The sequence below is a fragment of the Vicugna pacos genome, chromosome 26, assembly GCF_048564905.1.
Source record: "Vicugna pacos chromosome 26, VicPac4, whole genome shotgun sequence".
In the NCBI taxonomy this organism is placed as follows: domain Eukaryota; kingdom Metazoa; phylum Chordata; class Mammalia; order Artiodactyla; family Camelidae; genus Vicugna; species Vicugna pacos.
The window spans coordinates 10,386,214-10,412,501 of record NC_133012.1 but is presented as its reverse complement, the minus strand read 5'-3'; the positions used below and the strand labels follow the sequence as shown (position 1 = coordinate 10,412,501).

The following is a 26,288-nucleotide window of genomic DNA, read 5'->3' as shown; positions in this document are numbered from 1 at the left end:
ATCTCAGGTAGAAATGTCCTGACTTCGTCTCTTTGATAGCTAATCCATGAGATAAGATTGAAAGTATTACCAAACAGAAATAGAGCAGCTCTTTTTTTTTTAGGGCTTTATTGTTGCAGATGAGTGATAGCTTTGAGGACATAGTAATAGGAAGTAATTAATTTCTCTGGAGAATAATGCTGAAAGCCGAAATTCCATAAAGATGTTGTTTGAAAAATATGTATTTCCTTTTTTTATCCGTATGCCTTTTATCCATATATCTCCCCTCATCTATTCTCAATAATGATTTTTGGTGTTATCTCATGTTATTTATGCTTATATTTTTATATGAACCAAATACTTTGATTTGAATTATGTATTTTACTTCCTATTAGATTTATATGTTTTAAGTGAAGACAGTGATAATGATTTAGATGACTTACTTTTTTTTGAACTTCAGTTTTTATTTTCCTCATTTATATATTTTCTTTGTTTGTTTTGTTTCTCTCTCTCTCTTTTTTTTTTTAATAGGTATCACACTTATTGCTGTGGATGAGGCTCACTGTATTGCTGAGTGGGGACATGATTTTAGAAGTTCATTCAGGTCTTTGGACTCCCTAAAGGCAGTACTCCCGAAGGTAAGCTTTGCCAAGTGCAATGCCTTGAAATGACTTTCTTACCAGGGGAAAGTCCAGGATTGGGGAATGGCCAAAAAGCTGAAGATTTCTCTGTGAAAGGGCAAATGGATGATGTAATCAGGGGAAAGATTTTTTTAAAAAATTCTAACTTTGGCTTCCTTCTAAGGTGGGCATGTAATTTATTGAGAAATACTATAGAACAGCTGGCAAACTTTTTCTGAAACAACCAGATAAATATTTTAGGCTTTATGGACCCACATATATGCTCTCCATTACATTTAGTCGCAGCTCCATCCTTCTGGTGCTCGGGCCAGAATTTTTGGAATTTTTTTCAACTTCTCTTATTGTCACAGTCCATCCCACATTTAAACAATAAAGAGACCTCATGAGGTCTTCAGGACATGTACAGAATCTGATCACTTCTCTGTCCATCCCTGCCAGCACCTGGTACCAGGCGCCGTCTCCTTTCACCTGGGCTGCTTGTTCCAGCAGCCTCCTGGTTGGTCTTCTGCTTTCACTCTTCCCCTCCTCAGTGTGTTTCAATACAGCGTCCAGAGTGACACTCCCAAAATGTAAGTCCAATAGATCATGTCTTCCACTCAGAACCCTCTGGTAGCAGACCATTTCACTCTAAGTAAAGGCAAACACCACATACCTGTTTTCTCTTTGACCTCACCCTCTGCTGCTTGTCTCTTTCGCTGGGTTCTGGCCACCCTGTTTGCTCTCCTTGGTATTGGTCCTCCTACCGTAGGGCTCTGTTCCCACTCTTCCCTGTCCCCGAATAATTTTCATCCAGGTCATTCACATGGTGTGTCCCTTACTTTTTTCAGGTCTTTCCTGAAATACTACTTTTTTTATTTAGGCCTCCTAGGCCACCACATTCAGAATTTCACATGGACCCCCCTACCGCAACTTCTAACACTTCTCGTATTTTTCTGTTATTTGTAAATAGCACTTACTGCTGTCTAGCTTAATGTACTGTATTTTGTCTGTTGCCTGTGTGTCTCCCCCTAGGTATTCTTTATGGGGAGGGTTTTTTTCTTGGTTTTGTTTATAAAATCTAGAGCAGTCCCTGGCACAGAGTGGATGTTGCATAAATAATTAGGTAAATGAATAAATAAATTCTGATGAAAAAGCTGAGAATCTGAGAAGGAACTCTCCCACACAGGCAGTGAGTGGTGGGGCTAGGCAATGCTACACCATGAGACATTGCTTGCTGCTAACGCAGATGACTTGAAAGAAGTTTTAAATGGGTTTTGTCCTAAAGTAGAGCATGATCCAGTTGAGGTTTGTACCTATAAAAGTAAAAAGCAATAGTATCAAATGATAAATGGTGTATGGAACAGTGAATTTTATAGGAAGGTTAATAGTGTTAATAGCACTTGTAATAGAGAAAGAAGAGACTTGTATGGCAGAAGTCACTAGTTTTAGTGTTCCTTGACTGCTTTCCCTTAATTGGGAACAGTTTAAAGTAAGCTTTTAGAACCTAGCAAGATTGCTTTCTGTAATCCTTTCCCAGGCCTTCGCTTGTAGAGGGACCGTATTAGAGGAGTTTTAAATATTGTATGCAGTTCTCACACACTCTTCAGCATTGACTTAAGTCTTTTATTATGTCAGGCTGTGGACTCTATTGGATCATTTTCATTTCTTGGAATGATTCATTCTAACACAAGATGTTCCTCAAGCAATGGCTGAGAAAACCTTTTTCCCCTGGTGTTTCCATGAATCCTCTTTATTAGCTAAGTGGTGAGAAATGCCATCTGGTGGTTATGGGACTCTCATTTCCCTCACTGTGATAAATTACACTGGGACAACTGGTGTAAACCTGTGGTTTTTCTCACCATTGTTATTAAAGCACATTCAAAAATAGCACAAAAAAAATTTACTAACTTATTTTGCATAAAGACTCCCATTTGGAGAGAACAAAATGAGTCTCAAGAAAGCAACCAGGTAGAAAACTCTACATCAGCCATAAAGTTCTATAAAATTCAAATAAGAGGAACTGTGAGATCTGTGTGACATGCTGGATCTTTCCATTACTTTCTCCCCAGCCGGTTCACAGAGATCAGCACAGGGTAGACACTCAGTAACCACCTGAGTGAGTGAATGAATGAGGCATGATATCAGGGAATACAGAGTTAGAAAGAGCTACACGACCCAAATTTAGAAGCAGATGGACTGGCTGTAGTTCTTAGAATGTGTATGCGTGACACCGTTGAAGTATATGCCCAAGCCATTCCTAAATTTATAGTCACGAGATTAATTTATATTTTGTTGCTTAACAAAGCTTGGTACTTATTACCAAAGAAACCAAGATTTGCCAGCTGAAAGAATAAAAGTTTCATGAGTTGAAAACTTGGTATAACTAAGTGACAGTGTAATTTATCGCCCACACCAGTTTGCTTTTGAAAATTAAAGGGTGCAAGCTATTAATGACTATGCCGTGATGACAGCGTACACTGGGAGTCTCCCAGCAAACCAGGATGTGCGGACACTTTTCTCATAAACGGCCTGTGTGTTAGTTTTAAGCTACAACCTAGTTTGTAACTTTTAAATGTCATAAAGCATCACAGGCTTCTAATACGAAAGATTCTGCTCATTTCCGAAGTGAAAATTAAGTAACTATTGTTCCTTTAATGTATTCCGTTGCTTTATTCTCTTTTCTAAGTTGTGGAAACAACATTCTTAAGTGTGACTTACCAGAATTTTGGCCGTAGAAGAGTGAGTATACAGTGATTTCTCCTATTAGCAGGTCACTAGAATGAGGAGTTTCTAGTGGCAAAGTGGGAAATTTTTAAGTTGAAAGGGAGGCTAACATTGTGTGGCACTCTCCATCTCATATTTTGATGAACCCTGAGGCCAGGAGAATTTAGCCCTCGCCAGAGGCAGCGGCAAAGCTGGGAGCAGTGCCCACGTGTCTGGGTTCTTGAGCAAAATTCTTTTCAGTTGTTGCAGTAACAGTTGAGACTTCTAGAGCTTACCTGCTGTGTACCTTGCATTACGCTCAGCACATTACACCTTTTATCGCAATGGTTTTATGGAGTTGTTGCTGTTACTGCAACTGTTTTATGGGCAAGGACACCAAGGTTTAGAGAATGAAGTAAGCTGCTCAAAATCTCACTTCTAGTTAGTGGCAAAGGCAGAATGTGAACTCAGGCAACTGATTCTAAGCCAGATTTTTGTGCTACTGTGCTGCTATTTTGTCTGATTTTTTTCCACTCTCGTCTTCAAAAGGTGTCACGATTCATGCTTATTTCTTCATTTTCACAAATGCATTGCTTGTCTGTTCATACATTATATTGCTTAGAAACACACCAAGCCTTCTTCTCCTGTAGTCTCTATCCTAAAAACTTCTGTCTTTATCTGCATATGCAGTTAAACAAGTATTTTTTAGTGCATTTGTAAATTGTTTGAGTAAAGCACTTAAATTGATGAAAGTCAGTTGTAAGGGTGAGAATATACTTCTCTTAAGAACTTCAGTGTTTGAACGCCCCTTATTCTCAGCCTTATATTTGATATAGGTATTTTCATTTGCTATAAAATGTATCAGATGTATACAGCTATATTAAGCCTTGGTAGAGAAACTAACTTATTTATAAATTGGCCTGTTCCTATCAGTTGTCAGGCAGATGCCCTCTAAATTCAGAGAATAGTCTGATTGTAAGCCAGAAATCAACAGAGTTAATTTGGGGGTTATATTTTTAAATAATTTCACAGAATTTAAGGATAGAGAGTACAAAAATGCCAATTACATTGTCACGTTGATTTTGATACAATTTTTTGTACCAAATAACTTAAAAACTACTCCCAAACTTAAACTGATTTTTCTATGAGCTTTGAGATAATTTTTAATTCAGTAAACTATTGATTGTAAAAATAGTCCATAGTTTTAAGTAAGTTATATCTTGTTTTTCAAATTCTATAATTGCTTTTTTACAGATTACACTTAAATTGTCACTTATATACAAGATAATTGCTTAAATTGATTTGTGAAATAGATGTAATGTATCTGGAGAGCTATGTTACGAGGTTATTATTTACTGTATTTGTATATTGAGCCAAAAAGAGTATTAAGAAAGTTGTAATCTTGGATATAGAACAGCTGATGTTATTGAAACAATGACTTAATCCATTTTTCTGATTATGAAATAATAGCATAGTTGATGAGAACTCCCTATTATAATAGTGACAAAAATATTAAAGCTAGTTTCACGGAAAGTGTGTTGTTATCCTGCGTTAGAATTTCTGAAAGGTTGCATATTCGTGTTTTTCCTGGTACCTGCTGTGTCCCCTGCTTTGGCTGCTAACGCAGTCAAGACGTCTTCATTAGACTGAAAACAGAACATGACTTTGTTGCTCAAGGAATCATTTAATCATAGATGTTTCATTTTTTTGCATTTTTCTTGTAGCTATTATGCCATGATTAACCTGCTAAAACTGGTGAGAGGTTATGCAGGTCATTGAGAACTTTGCTTCTAGATCTGAAAAGCCATTTTTAATATAGGAGGCGGAAAAAAAAAAGACTTGGGCTTTGTATAGTTAGATTTTTAGTGAATGAAGGATTTATAATTGGTGAATTATAGATTAATCAAAAATAAGTGATAACATACCTCTTATTTATATCAGCATAATTATAAATGTAAAAAATAATAAATGAAGAGGTAGGTAGCTAATAAGTAGACTTATTTAATAACATAAGTAGATTGCATTTAGAAATCTTATGAATTTAGTGTTTTGTTTGAATGATTTCTGATTTAAAAAAAAGTAAATATTAACAATAGCTCAATTGAAAAAATGGACAGAAGACCCAAATAGACATTTCTCTAAAGAAGGCATACAGATGGCCAACAGACACATGAAAAGATGCTTAACATCACTAATTATTAGAGAAATGCAAATCAAAACTACAATGAAGTATCACCTCACATCAGTCAGAATGACCATCATTAAAAAGTCTACAAATAATAAATGCTGAGAGGATATGGAGAAAAGGGAATCCTCCTATTGATGGAAATGTAATTTGGTGCAGCCATTATGGAGAACAGTATGGAGATTCCTTAAAAAACTAAAAATAGAGTTACCATATGGTCCAGCAGTCCCACTCCTGGGCATCGATCTGTAGAAAACTCTTAATTCAAAAAGATACGTGCAACCCAGTGTTCATAGCAGCAGCGTTTACAACAGCCAAGACATGGAAACAACCTAAATATCCATCGGCAGATGACGGGGTAAAGAAGTTGTGGTATCTATATATAGTGGAAATTACTCAGCCATAAAAAAGAATGCAATAATGCCATTTGCAGCAACATGGATGGACCTAGAAATTATCATACTCAGTGAAGTAAGTCAGACAGAGAAAGACAAATACCATATATCGCTTACATGTGGAATCTTAAAAAATACAAATGAACTTATTTGCAAAACAGAAATAGATTCACAGACATAAAAAACAAATTTATGGTTACCGAAGGGGAAAGAGGATTGGGAGAGGGATAAATTAGGAGTTTGGGATTCACAGATACACCCTATTATATATAGAATAGTTAAAAAACAAAGATCTGCCATATAGAACAGCAAACAAATTCACTGTCTTGTGATAACCTATAACCTATAACAGAAAACAATCTGAAAAAGAATATATATGTATATATATAACTGAATCACTTGGCTTAAAAAAAGTAAATGTTGTACTCAGAAAGCTGAGAAACAAGTTAAGTAGGAAGTGTTTTTCTTCTTCTTTGAAAAGAATAATTTTAAAGTTGCATTTTAAACAACTGTCCTCTGTCCCTCCTGTAATTGTCTTCCAGTCTGTTTCTAAAAAGGCAGTAGAAATGTTGAGAATTAATGAGCTCTGTCCTTTGTTAATCAGTTTTACTTATTTCAGGTTCCAGTTGTTGCCTTGACTGCTACAGCAAGTTCTTCAATCCGAGAAGACATTGTACGTTGCTTAAAACTGAAGGATCCTCAGATTACCTGTACTGGTTTTGATCGACCAAACTTGTATTTAGAAGTTGGGCGAAAAACAGGAAACATCCTTCAGGATCTGAAGCAATTTCTTGTCCAGAAGACAAGGTGAGGATTTCATGGTTGATAAATTTTGCTAACTATTTTCTTTTTTTTTAAATATACATTTTATTTTATTTTTTATTATTTACTTGTGATGTATATTTAACATGTTTCACAGTCTACTTAGCTTTGGTTCAAGTCAAGTGTGTTGTAATCAAGGCAGTGACTGAGGATATAGGCTAGTTTTGAAGGTAGAAACTAATTCTCACTTTTTTGCACTGCATACTGTTATTTCAAGAGGATGTACACTTTTAATAACTGACAAATAAACAACAGAAAGAAGTGAGTCTTTTATCTGAACCCTGTCTAGTTCACCAATTACGTGACTAACTTGAGTTTTAGGGAATTTAAAAAGTCCATGTTAATAATAAGTAGTTTTGATCCTATATTATGTGCCAAGGACTATGCGAGGCGCTTTATGTAAATGGTCTAGTTTAGTGCTTACAGCTGCTCAGTAAGCTGTGTGTTATTTTCACTTTACTGATGAAGAGACTGTCGCTAGCACTTCTTCCTGTTCATTTTGTTTGAGAGCATTTTATATGTACACCAAGAAAGCTTCCCTTAGTCTTAGTTCCTGATCTGTCTGCTCAGTGAAAAGCTTATAATTTGCATGTTATGAAATGTGTTTTTAAGTCAGAATACATGGAAATAATGTTTATCCTACCAATACAAACACAAAACAGATCTAGGTAAATAGAGTTTAAAGAACATCATTAGTGTTTCCCTTTTCAGAAAGGGATAAAAAGAAGATGGATCCTAGGTTAAGGAAACCCTATGGTAACTCTTGGGGTCCTTTCCCGTGAATTTAAATGTAGAATTCACTGTTCGCTTGATTGTCCTGTATTCAGATTAAAGCAAGAATGTAATGAATGTATTCTGAGTGTTGTGGCTGCTCTAGTGAGCTCTCAGAAGTGAACACTCACTGTACTTCACTTTCTTTCTGTCCTAAAGGGAAAGTGTTCTCTTGAAGAATGCTGTTTATTGTAGCCCAGAGTCTCCACAATCAGATCATTTTCCTAATCTTGGTCCTTTTCTGTCTATCTTATTCTCAATCTCTATGTCACTTTCCCCTAAGAAGCCTCTCCTTTTTGAAACTGTGTTTACTTATTTTGTCCCTGATGTTGTGACACTGTGATTATATTGTCCTCTTAGAATGTCTTGTGTAAATGCTTTCTTCTCACCATCTTTCATGTGAATTCTGCTCATTGAGGCCTTTATTACTTTTTACCCCAGCCTCTTACAACATCTCCTTACAGACCTGCCTACCCCTCAGGCCTCCTTTGCTGCAGTCTATACAATTTTCAGACTTTCCATGTGAAAGCACATCCCAGAGTCTTGGTGTTTCTTTCCTGTGGCTCCCTCTTTCCTGTGGACTAAAGGCCGCACTCCTTATGCTAACTTCCAAGGCCATCCAAGATTTTGATATGTAATGTGACAATGGTGTTTCTAAAAGCAAATCACGGAAGATTTTGTACCCATTTTTAATCTTCCAGCAAGAATTATGGTAGCCGGGAACCACTGAAAGTCAGAATGCTTTCTGTAGCTATTGGGCAAATAGAAATTTTCCTCCTAATGAGCAATGGGATAGGGGGTAAATTAAGACTACAGAGTAGTGCCTTTTATTTTCATTTTCTTCCTTTCAGTTAATTCTTTCATTTGTTTGTCAGTATTCACATTTTTTCCTATTCATTGTGCTAACATGTTTCTTAAACTCTGACCTTATTTGCTTTCTGTATGCATGATGCGTGTAAGTTAGATAAGCTTCTCTCACCTAATTTATGGTTAAATGAAGATAGATTCTTTTCTCCCCCTCAAAAAACTGTCGTGAAGAAATAACAGTCTTCAGTAAACCAGTTGGCAAGTAATGAATCTTTGTAATAGGAATTTTTACCCCTTTATTTTTCTGCCCTATAAGTTCGAATTTTTGTATTTTCTACTTTCTTTTAATGTGAAAAGTGGTACATAATGCTTGTATCAGTTTGAACAATACAGATGCATATAAGCTGAAGGGTATTTAGATCTTCCAGTCCCATTCTTCAGTTATTACTGTTGATATTTTTGCATTTAGCTTTTTATAGACCTCTGTTCTCTGAGTCTGTACTGTGCAAATAGGTGCTCCTAGTTTTTATTTTTTTTCCATTGTTGTGGTTGTTAAGTTGCTACAGAAATGGTTTCATAGTATATGCATTTTTTCCTGCGATCTTCTTCTTTCATTTAAAGTATCTCTGCTGTCTTTCCATATATTATGTTTTCTTAAGTTAGGCCTTAATGTATAGTATGTTACAATATTTACATTTTAGTGAACAATTTTTCCTTCTTTGAAAAATGTTTTTTAAATGAGTTTCTTATACACTTAAAAGATAATTTGTATTTTTTTCACTCCTTGGAGTTATCTACTATGAATTTTTGATATGGAAACTGGTTACTATAAAAAATTTCTTTGAGTAGATTATTCAGTAATACTTTTGGCATGAAATCACTGCCTTATTTTTCCCCTCTAAGTTTTCAGTGACTTTTACCATAGTTCTTCTTAAAAGTTTTATAACATTTACTTTTAAAATATTTGTTTCATGTCTCATAATATGACTGTACATAATGATGAACATTTGGATTATTTTTTACTATTACAATTTTGCTGTGAATGTTTGTGTATAAATATCTTCTAGCAGATTGCGAGTATATTTGTAAAATAGATAAGAAATTCTATCAAAGGTTATATGTTTTAAAAATTAAATGAAATAACTCTTCCTAAATTTAAATAGTACATTCTTTTTGTATCAATTAGGTAAACATAAATCAATGTATTTAGATAAGTGAATATATTGAGAAATTAAATATTCTTATGGAAATCATCATTTACACTTTTAATAAGTAAGCACAGGTTTCTAAAACAGACCTTCTAGCATATTGTTTTTTTTTTAAACAATAGTAGTCACAAGATTACTAGTAAATAGTTCTTTGAACTATAGAAATGGTCTTTTGATATTCCATGAATGTTCTTGCTTTTTTAGTAAACAACTCAATTTTAGGATCATAAGAGGGATTAAAAGTAATGTAATATAAATTTTATCCCTTCTATGTAAACATTCACTTACATTTCTTACATAAATGAAGACTAATTGTTAATCTAGTACTTTGTATTTCCCAAAGTACGGAAATTGCATTTCCATTAGTTTAGAATATTTTAGCAAGGCTTCTGCTTAAATAAATAAACTTGGCTCTGGTTTTAACTTTAATGTGAACAGAAAAATGGAAGTCAAAGGTGTTTGGGGTTTAACATAATTTATTTCCACATTTGACTTACCAAAATGTTTTAGAGTTTTGCGTAGTTAAATATATTATTGGTTTTTATATGCTTTCTCTTTTTAGTTTTTTACTGAAAGGAAAATTAAATTAAAATTTAAAAATTAAATTGAAATTAAATAAAAAATTTAAAAAGAAGGGAAAATTAAATAAAATGCAAACTGGTCTGAAACCTGTATTTATACACACACATATGCATATATGTATGTTTATTCTTTTGCTGTTCTTTGTCTTTAGTTCTGCCTGGGAATTTGAAGGTCCAACTATCATCTATTGTCATTCCAGAAAAATGACAGAACAAGTTACAGCTGAACTTAAGACATTGAAATTAGCCTGTGGAGCGTACCATGCAGGACTGAGCATTAATTTAAGGAAACAAGTTCATCATAAGTTCATGAGAGATGAAATTCAGGTCTGAAGACTGATCATCATTACTAGCTCTTCCAAACATAGCGGAAACAGATATTTCTCTAATACTTATTGAGGAATAACTTTTAAAAAAGAAAAATGAAATTAGAAAATTGGAATTATTATTAGATTGCTTACTTATTCCTATATTTATGTATTTACTCCTAATATATTTACCCCCAAATACAGTGAAACTGCCTAGTTTTATTTACTCAAAGCTTTTCTTAATATTATTTCCATTCCTATATTTATTTTTCTTTTCATCATTCTCATACTCCCTTTTGTTTGTTCAGGTTTCTTTTTTCTACTCTTGGTCCATACTAACACAGTTTTTTTTTAATGACATTTTAATATTTATCAGTTTTACACTCACATAGTTTAATGAGCTGAATTGCTCTCCAGTGCTTACGATGAAAAGCATCAGCCTCTTATTCCTCCCCTGCCGCTGTTTCCTACTCCCAGCTCTTTTAGCTTATTCTTTTGGTGTTTGCCACTGTATCTTGCAGTACTGCTTAGTTTTTAAAATTTATTAAGTTTTGGCATTCTCTCTCTATTTCCCACTATGAAAGATGAAAGTATATATCTCTTTCATATCCCTTCTTGCCTCACCCCATCCAAAAGTTTCTACCCCCCTTTCTCCCAATGTATTAACATTGTATTTTTGGTTAGATCAATGTATTTCTATTCAAAAACTGTATTTTATTTAATTATTTCTCTATAAGCACTTTTCATCTCTAAGTCATGTAGTACATTATAATTACTTTTCATGTACATCTTTTCATATTCTTATTGTCAATCCTTCTTTAAAAATTTGTTTAGTTTTTTTGTACTTACTGCTAATTCTTCCCTAAAATTTCCCCCATTCATGTAAATCTCATCCTGGTAAACTTATTCATATTAGATATTCTACCAACTTTATCCTTCTAAAGATGCAGAGATAAATTCATGTTTCATTCTACCATCTTTAAAGAGAAGCTTCCTTCCATCTCAGAATAATGCTAGAAAATATTAAGGTACTGTGCAGTCTTGAAACTTCATAATAACTCAAAGGCTCATTTAATGTAATAAATATTTTAAGAACCTCTTTTGTATCTGGTACTTATAGGTGTTCAGAGAAACTCTTTATTTGCTACTTTTTTAAAGAGGGAACAGAAATCCTGTTTTATGGTCACCAATCCTTAATCTATAAATTGGGCAGATAATCTATTAATCTATAAGTGATTGGTTGAAATTATATTAAATTCAGTTTCATGCCAGGGACCTTAGTTATGAAGTAATTATTCTTACCAGAAGGTACATATGTAAGGTTTTACTTCTGCTAAACGTTTGTCAAACTGTGTGGTTATTTATTCTCAGTGTGTCATAGCTACCATAGCTTTTGGAATGGGCATTAATAAAGCTGATGTTCGCAAAGTCATTCATTATGGCGCTCCTAAGGAAATGGAATCATATTACCAGGAGATTGGTAGAGCTGGCCGCGATGGGCTTCAGAGTTCTTGTCACGTACTCTGGACTCCAGCAGACATTAAATTAAATAGGTAAGAGCATGTCTTTCACCCGTGCAGATTTCTTTCTTTCCATATAAGCTTCCAAAGTATTTGAGGCAACATCCAAAAGTTAAAGTAATAGGTATAAGTGCATTTAAAACAAAATAAAACAGAAGGGCATCTAAGAAGGACATTTGTGGTGTGTTGCCGCCCAGAGGAGATGAGCTGATTCCATCCATACCTCATTCAGTGTGGGGAATGAACTAATCAGGACGATACCCGGAATGTAAGGTCTGTCTTTTGAGACACTTTTCTAATATTGTTATTCATGAGCTGTTTTTCCTCCTTAGGTTCCCTCAAGTTTCGATGTCTTCAGCCATAGTTACGTCAGATACCATTTATTTTGTTACTGTTTTTTTCTTCCTGTGCTACCATCGGGCTTATTCCAGGGGACTTCTACCCATCTAATTTTGACTCTCTTTACCATTTCTGTCTCCTTTGTTAGTTTTATATTGTGACTTTGCAGGTTCATCAATAGGTATGGTTCCTGTTTATCTGGGTCTTAAAAGGTATATTAAATGATTATCTCATTAAGATTTAACAGGGAGTAACAGTGATTAATAGTCAAACAGTGGTGGTAAAAAACCCTTACTGAATCTTTAGTACAGACAGGTTGTTCTCTGCATCCATGCTAAGGGAAATAAAACTAGGGATAATCAGCACAGAAAAGAATTCATCAAGGACTGAGGATGGATCTTTGTTGTCCTTGTGACAGACTTCTATTAGAAAAAACAAAGTTTAAGAATAAATGGAGTAGTTGATTTTCAACTGAAAAGCTCACTGTGAGTCAAGAAATTTTTAGTCTGTTGTATGCTAGAATCCTGTGACCGAGAGAAGAAACTTGTCCAGTCATCAGTGTAAACGTGCAATTTTGTATTTTTTATTGCAGAAGCCATACCATTGGCAAAGTCTTATTGTCTGCATTATTTAAAACAGTCAAACCCAATAGTTACTGTAATCTTTGTTTAAAGGGAATAATTTGCAGATTAATTTCAGTTTAATGGATTTTTCCACTGGCTGCAACTGATTTCTACTTATGGTATTTTTAAAATATTTCTTCCTTTTCAACTTGTTTTATTTTGTGAAATATTGTACTTTAACTATTTTAATAGTCCCCCCAAAAGAATAAATATTCATTTCATTTGGTCTTAGAGACTTGTAATTTTCTTTTCTCCAATTTGTTACTGGAACTGATGAGCTTAGTTAAATGTAGGTCATCTGAACCAAATATGAGAGAGTAGCCAGTTCTCATTTATTTCCTTTGTTCTTTCTTTCTGAGAAGAAGGAGGTGAGCTAAACAAACAAAACAAAACAAAAAAAGGAATGATTTGTAGCCCACCAGCTAGGAATAATGAGATTGGGTGGTGAAACTGGGAAGGAACTAGAGTCAGTAATTGGAAGAGACTTTTTAGGGAAATTACATGGAAGGGCATGGTGGTTGGTGGTGTCAAATGATAAAAACATTGTTGAATAAGAGATCATTTGTGTGTCCAGACTTTGTGTCATCCTTGAATTGTACAGAGGTGTTTTTTTTTTAATCAGTCAGAAGGTTGTATAGTCAAAATATCAGTGAGTGAGGTCCATTTTGATGAGGATCAGTATCATCACGTAGGTCTCATAGGTAAATTATTGTTTTCTTTCAAAATATGTGAAACCCATTCAGCTCAAGACCTCCATTTATTCTTGGAAAGCTGTGCAGAGCTGTTTGGGAGATCGTCATCATCTGATATCTGATAGTCATGGAGTTTCTTCAGAGTAAACTGAGTCAAGATGAGATATAGCAGCATTCACTTTAAAACAACAACGACAACAACAAAAAAACACGTCTTGAGTGTTATTTGACAAGTTTATATAAATTCAGTATTATGGGGAAAATGGCTAAAATTGTTTGAGGAAGGAACTTAATTCTGCTACTTTACTCATGGCCTATAATACAAAGAGGTAGTTTTAGAGGGCTGAGAAATTCTCTGAAGATCTAAAGCGATAAAGGATCGTATTTGGATCTTGAGTCTTTTTCAGTATTCTTTGTATAGATGCTTTTAGTTTCTCATATTAAAATAAATTAAAATAAACAATAACCTTTTATTGGGAAAAGATGAAAATCCATGCATAATAGATTGCCAAAAAAGCAAGTAGCATATAAATCAAAATGAAAAACTTCAGGGTTTATAGCAGCTAGAAAATTGATGCTTGGACATAGGTAGAATTCTTTCAAAAGTAATCTTCATAAAGATCAGAAAAATGCTTGCCTCTTGTTGGGGGCCATTGACTGGGAATGTACACAATAACTTTCTGGGATGATAGAGATGTTTCTTTGTCTTTTAGAGGAATGGATGTTATAGGTTATGAAAAATAAATAGTGATAAATGCAATTACAAAATTGCTAATACAATTTTGCATATTCCTGTGATATTTTTTAATTGACAGGTACCTCCTTAGTGAGATACGCGATGAAAGGTTTCGATTGTACAAATTAAAGATGATGGCAAAGATGGAAAAATATCTTCATTCCAGCAGGTGTAGGCGACAGTAGGTATTATTTATTTAATGTTAGTTACTGACGAGATTTATAGATTGTACTCTTAAGCAAAAAGTTTTGCAAAATAATCTGAAATATTTAGGAAAAATATTTTGTTGGTGTTACGTATGTGCCGAATTTTTAAGCGAACATTCTTTGTGCCTCAGTAAACTGAAGCCAAATAATGAGGTCCTAGGTGAATCAACTAATGATAATTTCACCACATTATTTTTAGCAATGAATTTAATGTATACGTTTTTATTCTTTTATTTAACTTTTAATTTTCTCTTGATAGAATCATCTTGTCTCATTTTGAAGACAAACAACTACGAAAGGCCTCCTTGGGAATAATGAGAACTGAAAAATGCTGTGATAATTGCAGGTCCAGGTAAAGTTTCTTCTAGATGGACATTCTAAAAGTCTTTGTCCTCCTTTTCAAATAATTTTTAATTGAATTTTTGTTGAATGATATGTATTGCAATTTTTAAAAAACAAATAATGAGTTTACTTATTAAAATAGAAGACAAAGAAAACAATATTACAATATTTTACTTTTATAAATCGATAAACCAATAAAGTGGTAGACCTAAATCTAAACAAATCAGTAATTACATTAAATGTAAGTATTCTAGAAAAGCACCATTTAAGGGAAGAAATTGTTAGAATTGGTTTAAGAATATGACCCATTATACTTCTGGTATAATTCATTATACTACTGGTATAATTATGCAGGTAGATTAAAAATAAAAGGATAAAAACTGTATAACATAAAAACATTAATGAAAAGAAAGCTGGAGTTTTTATTTTAATGTCAGATAATAGAGACTTTGGGGAAAGAATATTACCAGGGTTAAAGAGGGACATTATATGATGATAAAAGGGTCAGTTTACCAATGTATCAGTCAGGATTCTCCAGAGAAACATGCACATGCAGATTGAGAGAAAGAGAGGGAGAGAGAGAGGTTGATCTTAAGGAATTGGCTCATGTAATTGTGGGGTTGGCAAATCTGAAATTTATAGGGCAAGCTGACAGGCTGGAAAGTTGGGCAGGATTTCCTTGTTATAGACTCTGAGTCACACAGTCCTGTTCTCTAGCAAACCTGTCCTTCCTCTTTAAGGTCTTCATCTCATTAGATGAGACCTACTCACATTATCAAGGATAATCTCTTTTAAAGTCATCTGATTGTAAATATTAATCCCATCTACAAACTCCGTTTACCTTTAAAGTCTAGATTAGTGTTTGACCGAACAACTGGGCATCATAGCCTAGCCAAGTTGATACAGAAAGATCACCATTATATCCAAGAGTACATGTTCCTAAATGTACATCTACTTAACAAGAGAACTGACAACATTGAAAGAAGTAGATGTGGCTTCAAAGTATCTCAGTAATTAATAGAACTAGTAGACAGAATATCAGTAAGAAAATAGAAGAAATGAGGACTGTCAACAGACTGGATCCAATTAACTTTTATAGAACATTCTACCCAACAACAGCAGGTACACATTCTTTTCAGGTGCAGATGGAATGTTCACAAAAATAGATCATATTCTGAGTCATAAAACAAACCTTAACAAATTTAAAAGATTTGTATTTATACAGAATATAATTTCTAATTAAAATGGAATTAAACTAGAAAAAAATCAACAACGGAAAGATTACAGGAAAATCTCCAAAAACTTGAAAGTAAGATAACACACTACTAAATAATCCATTAGTTAAAGAGGAAGTCTCAGGGAAAATCAGAAAATATTTGGAGCGGAGTGAAAGATACAAAATGTATGGGGTGCAGCTAAAGCTATACTGAAAGGGATATTAAAGCAGTAAATACTTATAATAGAAGAAAGGTTTCAAATTAGGAATTAAGCTTCCACCTTAAACAAGCAAATAAGGGTAAAGAAAACTAGAAGGAAGGAAATAATAAAGATAAGAGCATAAATCAATGAAATAGAAAACAGATGACCAATAGAGAAAACCAATTAATTCAAAAGCCCATTCTTTGAAAAAGTCAGTAAAATCTGTAGAAATTTCTAAAAGGAGAGAAAGAGGAGATGCAGATGATCAATATCGGGAATGAAAAGAGGGAATTTCACTACAAACCCAACAGGCATTAAAAAGATAATAAGGAAACACTATGAATAATTCACATATGTTCACTGCACATGTGTTCAGTAATTTAGGTGAAATGGACCAATTCTTTGAAAAACCTCAAACTAATAAAACTCACCCACGTTCAAGTACATAACCTGAGTAATGCTACCACTGTTAAAGAAATTGGATTCTTGTTAAATACTTCTGAAAATAAAGTTCCCTAACCCAAATTGTGTCAATGGCAAATTCTACCCCAAAACAGAAGGAAATAGTGCCAGTTCTACAGTATGATTCTGTTTATATGATACTCTCTCAAACATATAACTATACTGTAGAGTCGAAGAAAAGATTAGTGGTTGCCAGAGATTAGAGGGATGGGGTTGAGGTTATAACTACAAAGGAATAACACAAGGGAGTATTCTGCAGTGATGGATTTGTTGTGTGTTCCAATTATGGCGGCGGTTAGAAGAATCTACGGATGTGTTTAAATTTGTAGAATCACTTTAACTGTTTATTAATTGAAAAAATAAAATACAAATGGTATACCTAGTTGAACTAACCATATACCTAGGTGTGATAGCTGTATTACGGTTAGACAGAAGAAGTTTTCTTAGGGATGAACATGTTCTCTATGCAGTGATAAATGATTCCTTCACCAAGAGGACAGAATTGTTCTATGCACCTTTTAAAAAACCCTACGAATAAGTAAAGCACAAACTGACAGAGCAGCTGAAAGAAATCAACTAATCTACCATCAAAGTAGGAGAGTTTGATGTAATTTTTAATTATTGGGAGGTTAAGTAATCAAAAAATTAGTAAGCAATAGAAAATCTGGTCAATATAGTTGTAAGTTTGATTTATTGGACACATAATACATAGAAGCCTGCACCAAGCAAATTAGAGCAATGTGTCTCAAACACGTTTATTTCCCGACCCGTGCATTAATGATAATACTTGTATAGCACATGAGGCTAATTGAATCCCGGTTCTGTCCAGAACCCTGAGGTCTGAAGGGTTTAACCTTCAGCACACCTGTAATCCATTTGCAGCACTCTGGGAATTGTAAACTACACTTCTCAAACATAGATGGACAATTTATAAAGGTAACTTGGTATTAAAGCAGGTGTTGGCATGCTGTGGCCCATGGACCAAATCTACTTGCTGCCTGTGTTGGTAAATAAAAATTTCTTGGAAGACAGCGGTGCCCTTCTGTTTGTGTATTATCTGTGGCTGTTTTTGCAGGGCTGAGCTGAGAAGTTGTGATACAGAGATCTTATAGCCCACAAAGCTAAGCTATTTACTGTTTGGCCCTTAATAGAAGAAAGTTTTCTGGTCATTGTACTAGACTGTACTATGTCTCAAGTTTTCCTTGTGCTGGTATCAAACACACCACATTTTCTGGCCAGAATACAATTGAAATATAAGTAAACAAGAGAATAAACAAACAAACAAATTCTCATTCATTTGGAAATTTAAAATAATGCTTTAAAATAACTCATCAGTCAAAGATAAAAACTAGAAATTAAAGCATTTTTAGAACTTAGTGATAATTACAATAATATACATTAAAACTTGTAAATTGCACCTTAGGTGGTACTTTGTGGGAATTTGATAGCTTTAAATACTCAGAATAGAAAATTAATGAGCTAAGTATCCTACTAAAGAAGTTAAAATAGGAGAATAAACCTAAGCATAGTCTCCCCCCCAAACATATTATGTCTGGAATACTGAATATATTCTTAATGCTATTTCAAGATACTTATTATAAAGAAAGCAACTAAATTAGGTACTTGAACAATATTAGTTGATCTTCTCTGAGTCCTTTGTTCTCAGCCTGTTATAAAGAATTCTACCTGAAGGATAGCTTAGGAATTTAACTTCTAAATGGACTCAAATGAAAAGTTTATAATCTTTAGTCATATTTTACAGTCATTAGGGTTGAACCTATTTATTGCATAGGAGATTTGATTTTTCAGTTAAAAACTTTTTCTTTTTTTCAGTAAACCTTTTCTTCCACTAAAACCTAACACACAAGTTCAGTATTTCTATAATTGATCAAGTGGGGCTGTTTGTGCTGTAATCCTGCACTCTGCTTCCTTGAACCTCCTTCTCTTCTGTCTGTGGTCCAAGGTACCTCCTGCGAAATTTGGGTTCTAGGGCACTCGGGTCAAGAACCATGAACATAACACACTTGTTATGCTATTTTATAGTTTGTATTTCAGGTTTTACCTACTTCACATGCTCTTGGCTCCAATAAACTTTATTTGTAGCTTCTGAAGCAGTTGGTTTATTTGAGATATGTTTTTACTTGGCTAATTGTTACATTAAATGTTTTTATTTCTAAAGGTATGTGACTTGATTAAGCTTTCTTAACATACTGTTTTTATTTAGATTGGATCAGTTCTTTTCCATTGATGACTCAGAGGATATGTCACAGGACTTTGGTCCACAAGCATTCCAGCTGCTATCTGCTGTGACCATCTTAGGAGAAAAGTTTGGAATTGGGGTTCCAATTTTATTTCTCCGAGGATCAGTAAGTACCTCTGAGAATCACCCTCAGAGTTCTTTTACTCCTATCACAGTTTTCTTCAGAGATTTGCTGTATTGTGATTGTAACTGGCTTTAGATGAGTTCTCAGAAACTCAGAGTCATATTAAGTTCCAGTTGAGCACTGCATTCGTTACTTTTGACAAATCTGTGTCACTAATACAATGCTTCCAGGCTATTTAGTTTATTACATTGCAGTTGGATGAATCCCTAGGCTGGTCTTTTGTAGGGTAATTAAGAAAAGTTAACTTTCATTGTGTCAAGGGACAGGTAGAAAAAGTTTTTATCTTTTGGTGCTCTGAAAAGTAGTAAATTTTTTGAGCAAAATTTTAATTTCAGTGATTATTTGTAAATAAGTTTAGTAACAGTATTTGGTAGTATACTGTTTTCTTTCTTTCTCTTTTGTTTCTTATCATAAGTATGTAAAACTCCAAGAAAGTTTTGTTTTGTTTTGTTTTGGTTTTGCTTTACCAATGAATAGTTAATTCAACTACTTTTTTTTCCTTTTGAGTGATTAGTGTGCCAGCATTATGCTAACAATTGCAGGTACAAATATGAGTAAGTCCTTACAGTCAGAGCTTTTTCTGTAGTCTTTTTGTTTATATGATTTCATTCCTGATTTAGAAATCTGTAAATTTAAGTATTATACATTGATATTTGTTGGATTAACCAAAAGTGGGAGGTAGAATCCTTTGCAGCTATGTGTATTTATTAAAAATATACTAAAAGCAGAAGTTAAAATTCCTACTTTGTGTGTAGAATTTTAAAAATAATTTAGATCAGCATTTATCAAAAGTACTCAAATACTTCATGTAAATATTTACTTTCTGAGTTTTTGTGTTGTTTCAAAAGGGACATTAAATTAGTTGTGAGATATTTTTAATGAAACACGTTGAAAACATGTTAACTACAGTTACTGGTGTTAGGTTCTGAATAGCGTTAAGAAATTTTTTTCTTAAATCCCAAATTTGATTAGAAATTTAATGGAAGAAGCATTGACTAAGGAACTTGATTTAGCTGCTACTAGAGCTGCTGTACTTTTTCAGAAAAAGATTTTAAGTTGCAAGAGATAGAAGAAATTTTCATACATCTCAGTTGTATTTAATCTATCTCTGTCATTTTCAAAACCTGTGTATCTCAGCTGAATGTATGATTTAAATTATAAAAATTATCCTTGTTTTAGTTTGGTATTAACCAGCAGTATCCAGTATCAACAGATAAGTGGAAGTGGGCTCCTAGACAAACTTGAACCGGTCACAAGAGGGATCAGATTTCACCTGTTATTTGAAAACCAAGTCAGACCACTTATACCAACAGTCTCTTTTGGGAGTCCGCAAATTAAGAAGTTTATTCTTTGTGAAATTTTATATTACCCTTGCTAGATAAAGGTGTAAAACTTTTTAAAAAGTACCACTTAGTGAAAATTTGTTGGCATTAACTGCAGTGAAAATAAGGCAAGTTTTTTTCCCTCTATTTCAGTGATCTTGATATCTACTGGGATATTATTTTTAAAATTATAATTGTTAATTCCTTTGAGAGTTTAGTGAATTGTCCACCTTAACTAATTTAGGAAAAAATTAATATCTCTGTAGATAATTTTGTTTTGCAAGATAAGCATCTTAAACTTAAAACTCTTGGAGTTTATTTAAAGAGAGAATATTTGCACGTGTGTAACAAATATCATTTTAGCAGCACTTGATTCTCCTTTCTTAGATAGGATTTTTTTAAAGTGTATAAATGATTATCCAGGCTATTCAGGTGTTCATGAATGGAATTTAAAGTTTTGTTTTTAAAGCACAAGTTTTGTTAGAAATTAAATAGTAGAAATATTGCCTAAGGAACTCTGTTTTAGGAGTCTGAATAGCTCACCACATAGAAATTTTTAAATGCCTTTTGTTAGTAAGTGTTAAGATATGCAGTTATCTTAATTTTGTAGATTAGAAAGCAGGTGCAGTCATTAATATGCATAACCAAGAGCTTAACTGAAACTTCTTCCCTGATCACATGATCAAAGTGCCAAACCTTATAGTGGCTCCAGAATTAGAAAATGCTTTTTATAAACGATGCTTTGACTATAGACAGCCACTGGAAAACTATTGGTAGTTTTAATCACTTTTTATAATTTTCAAACTTTCTAACAGGAGAGGTTTATTCATTTAATTTTCTGGGAAAGCTGTTAAGTCAAATTGAAATATATTCCTAGAGATAATTATTATTACTTTATATTTCGGTTTTATTGTGCACATGGAATAAGTCTCAGAAATGACTTTTTAAGCCTTGAAATGGCAGCGGTGAGCTTCTTTGGCCTGTAGGAGCTGAGAAAGAGTCAAAAGAAAAAAAATTAGTTAAAATATAAACAGAAACTTGTACTTATTTTGTACTTTAAGAACATAGGAATTTAAAACTTCTAGAGTTAAGAGTTTATAATTTTTTTCTGCTAGCTATCTATTTTTGTGGAAGGCACTGTACTCTGTTCTGTGGGGAATCCAGAGTGGAATTAGATGAGACTTACCATCTAGTATGGAAGGTGTTACTTGGGAAGAGATTAGTGTATTGCAGTGTAGAAGGAGTTAAGGGACTTGTGAATAGATATAAAGTCTGGTTTAAGTTCTGAAGAGAGAGAGCTTGTTAATGGTTGCAGAACTAGAGAAGTCTTCCTGAAAGCATCACTGGCGCTTTCTGTTTTGTGGGTGAGAGTAGATTTTGGCATTCAGAGATGGAATGAGGGAAGAAGAATGGAGGGGAATGTGGGGTTCATAGCAGAAAGAACTATCAGAAAAAGCAACTGTGATTTTTAAAGTTAATTCAGAGAAGTGGCCAGTTTGTTTGTTTTCTCCATCAGATAGTGGTGCAAAGATTTGGCTTTAATCAGAAAGTGATACTTTGGGGCGTTTACCCTGGCCAGTCAGCTCTCTTTATTCTAACTCATCCATCCATTAGTCAGTGGGTTTCCACATTGCCTTCATGCAGCAGTTTGGTACCCCTTATTTTTCCAACCTGCTTTTTAAAGGAAAAGAATGAGTTGATAATTTGCACTTTTGCTAAGTCCTATAGAAGTATAGACTGTTAGGGCAAAAAGATTATTTAACTCTACCCCCTTATTATACAGTGGTTGATACTAAGCCCCAGAAAGTTAAACCACCTTCCCCCGGTCATCGCTTTGTGCCAGAATCAGGATGAGCGACAGCTTTCCTGACTACTGTTCTTGTGCTGTTTCTGTTTTACTATGTGGTTCACATGCAGTTTTAAATTTGTATTTTTAGATTGAATGATCTAGAGATACTGGAGTGAAAGATTTATGATTGGTGAGGGATGTGTGTGTAAAATTGTGTCCTCCTTGAAAAGTCAGTGCTGAAATCCCTGTGTCCTCTGTGGCAGCTTTCTTATCCTAGGCAGTTTTACTTCATCAGTGGGTTAACCTGGAGAGTTAAGTTAACTAGAACTTGTAAGCAATTAATGGAGGATGCCTTGCTCAGAGTGAGAAATTGTTAGATATTTGTTGTTGAAAATCCTTACTGTATTCTGCTTTTTTTTTTTCTAAAAACCTTACTTGGGTAAGTTTGGATTTCTAGTTGAAAAGGGACTATGATTCCTTTAACACAAAAATGCTCCATATCAAAGAGCAGAGATATTTCATTTTGTGCATAGTGATTACCATGGAAATAAGACAGTGTAAACTTATTCACACAGTGTGCAGTATTCCCAGTGACTATTTATCATGAGGGTAAGGGACATTACTTCCTACTGATTGGAAAAACATCTCATTGCTTCATAAGAGGAAACGTGTTCATTCACTTCAGGTTGTTTTCTGCTTATGAAAAGGAACGTTAGAGGAATAATTTTTAGAGTCCAGATTGCTAATAAGTTAGGCAACTTAATACCTTGGGTGTTACTAGCTTGCAAGCAGTAGAATCTCGTACTGCAAAGGTAAGTCCCAGCAGGTGTAGAATGCCATTACTAGTGTTCCCGGGAAACTGACTAATACTGAGTCAGGGCTTTGCTTTTATGTTAAGGAATTCAGGTTAAGTTAAAGGATCAGCTATTAACTCATAAAAAGAAAGTTACTATTATTGAGCCATGCTCTGTTCTGGTTACCACTTAATCTTCACAACATCCCTAAGAGATAGAAAGTATTATTATACTTGTATAGCAGCTGAAGAAATGGAAGCACAGGTAAGTTAAGGAACAAACTTGCCCCAAATTAGAAAACTAGTAAGTAACAGAGCTATGACCTGAACCCAAGTGGTCCAGCGGCACTAACTACAATCAGTATATATGTATATGTATGCATATTGGTATCTCTGTGTCTGTGTATGTATACGCATGGTAGTCATACAAAATTAGAACTAATGGTCTGGAGGACTATGTCATACTCCTACCTCGAGGACCTTAAGCTACCCTTTAACATCTTTGAGCCTCTGGTTTTTTGTGTACAAGTGAAAAATGACTGGGTAGAATCAAAGCACTCCAATGTTCCTTCCAGATCTGAAATTCTGTGATGTTTGATTTTAAACATTCTACTCAAATCAAAGCAAAGTCAGTCAGTATAGGTAGTAGAGGTTGTAATGGAAAAAGGTACGTGGGTGTTTCCGTTTCTCTAAGTCTTGATTCTCAGACAGTTTTTGTAAATATAATCATCATGATACTAAAGCTTCTTACTAGCAATTTTAATACAAAATTAAATTTTTGTTTTTATTTTTAAGGTTTAATAGAATGCATGTTACAGGCTCTGTTAACTAAATCTGTTAGAAGCCTGTGTTTAAAAAAATCTCAGTGTCTAGGCACTGATGTGTCCCTGATGGGAACTTACCCTAATCTAAACTAATTTCAGCCTAGATTCCTTTATGTGAGGGATTGGCCTTTTTAGGGTTTTTGCACTCGTGTTCACATTTTTGCTTGTATTGTTTGTTTTCTGAGGGGGAGGTAATTAGGTTTACTTCATTGATTTCTGCTTGGAGGAGGTATCGGGGATTGAACCCAGGATGTATTCACATTTTTAACATTCCACAGTGATAAACTTGTAACCATACCATTCTCAGCAGCTGAACAAAACCAGTACATTTGTGATAGCAAGGCTTATAGTGCCTGAGTTATGTCTGCTGGAACTCATCCTGTGTATTCTTTTAATTTTGATCCCTGGATTTGAATATGCATTGATTATTAAACCATCCTTAGAATATAGATGAAATGTAAAAATATTGAGTAACAGGCTGTAACTATTTCTGAAGTTTTAGACTGTATTTCATAGAGAAATTTTTGGAATACAGTAACTGAATTAGTGAATGTTTTTGAAATGTGAATATAACCTAAAATACAGTATTTATATTAGGAAGCTCATAATCACTCTTGCTAATTTAAACAGAAGGGTATTCGTTACTGGATTTTAAATGGCTTACTGTATTATTGATACGGTTATACTGCAAAGTAGTCTGCCATGGGAGCTGCTGCCTCTTCTGTGTTCAGGAAGCTATGTGTCAATTTGGGAAGCTCGCACATAGCCCTTGACCCCCAACTGCCCTGAATGGGGAGCTGTAATAATCAGGAAGGTTCTACTTCTTTTTGCTCTGGGAGCACCTTCTCTAATCTGTATCAGCAAAACGAATGTCTCTTGTTACTTAGGAAGTCAGCAGTTGTATGCTGGGTTCTTTGCTAACACTTTCTCCTAAATAGCAAGTGCCTCTACAGTCGTGCACACCTGCAGAAATAGCAGAGTAGCCCCCTTTGCCTCATTCCTGCGTGTGCATGTCGTGCAAAAGTACCTCTGCTCAGTGGAACTTAAATCACATCCAGAAGCCTAGTTTTCAGGAAGTTTGAGAAATAGTGTTTGTAACTTCCCAGATTCTGTGGTAGGAGAAGTCATAGCAGAGGAAGGGTGGAATGACCCTTGAATTATGATCTGCCATATTCACTACAAATATATTGCGTAGGAGCAGTTTTCCGGAGAGTCCTATGTTTATATAATACCATACACATTTGAAAGTAGTATTTAGATGTGTAGGATGGATGAAGGATGTAGTCAGAGGGCAAAGTGAATGGAAAAACTACTCTGCAGAGAGTGAATGTGGGAAGGGTCATGTCCACTGGAGGGCAAGAGAATTGTGTATGATGGGCTAGCTTCCTCAACATTTCTAGCTCTGGATGGCCATGAAGAGTCTCCCATCGGAATCCTCTCTTCACTTATGGAAAAATATCTTAAAAGCATCAACTCTAGCATGCTTTTCCTGGTGTGTCTCAGTGGAGTAGCTAAATCAGAAATGACCAAGTAAACTTTGCCAAAACATCATGAACAAACAGCACAGTGACAACAACTGCGCGGTAGAAACCATGAGTGGGTGCACCGCACTTATTACCAGCTGTGGTCACACTGCCTTTTAACCCACGCTTCTATTCTTGATCCATAGATTCTGATCACTGTTTTCAAACAATAATGTGAATATGTTAATAAAAGTTCAAAATAGCAAAGATTAAATGTTCCAAATATATCCAAACCTATACATTGGGAAATGCATGTGATTTATATGTGAAGTTTCCTGCCATTATTTAAAACAGAAGAGAAACACTATTTTGAGTATGTATTTATTTGTGATTTAAGTATGCAGAGCAAGCAGAATGGGAATAAACATTTCATAGGTTTTTAAAACTGAAATGTAGTGTTAAATCCAAAGAATCAATAGATGGTTTTGTGTTTTACTTCTCCTGCTTAATTAAGCATTTTAAGACATTGACTTTATTCCTCGTTTCAGAATTCCAAGCGTCTTGATAAATACCGCAGTCACAGTTTCTTTGGCACTGGCAAGGATCACTCAAGCAGTTGGTGGAAGGCTCTTTACTGTCAGCTCTTAACTGAGGGGTTCTTGGTAGAAGTTCCTGGGCAAAGCAAATATATAAAGATTTGCACCCTTACAGCAAAGGTAAACAATGTAGAAGTCTGCCTGTTTGATTTAATTTTTCTCGCTGTGCCTTATAAGATTATTCTTGTGTTCAATAGGGTAGAGACTGGCTTGCTAGGGCCAAAACGGGATCTCCTCAGAGACTTATCCTTCAAGCTAATGAAGAATTGTGTCCAAGGAATTTTTTGCTACCAAGGTTCATTTTTCTTTTTTTTAAACTTCCATTTGTTTTTGTTGTCATATAAATGATTCATTTTATACTAACTTATAGGCCTCACACAGGGTAAAATGAGTGAAGAT

General features: G+C 34.4%; 1 protein-coding gene across 1 annotated transcript in view; it reads left to right on the top strand.

Annotated features, from left to right (window-relative positions):
• WRN (WRN RecQ like helicase) overlaps positions 1-26,288 on the top strand; it is an 89,911-nt gene that overhangs the window by 43,104 nt on the left and 20,519 nt on the right. Inside the window, exons 17-25 of the mRNA XM_072950317.1 lie at positions 511-617; positions 6,502-6,689; positions 10,224-10,398; positions 11,751-11,932; positions 14,369-14,470; positions 14,755-14,847; positions 18,943-19,084; positions 25,842-26,009; positions 26,087-26,184. Coding sequence (XP_072806418.1) covers positions 511-617; positions 6,502-6,689; positions 10,224-10,398; positions 11,751-11,932; positions 14,369-14,470; positions 14,755-14,847; positions 18,943-19,084; positions 25,842-26,009; positions 26,087-26,184 — 1,255 coding nt within the window. The remainder of the gene's footprint in view (positions 1-510; positions 618-6,501; positions 6,690-10,223; positions 10,399-11,750; positions 11,933-14,368; positions 14,471-14,754; positions 14,848-18,942; positions 19,085-25,841; positions 26,010-26,086; positions 26,185-26,288) is intronic.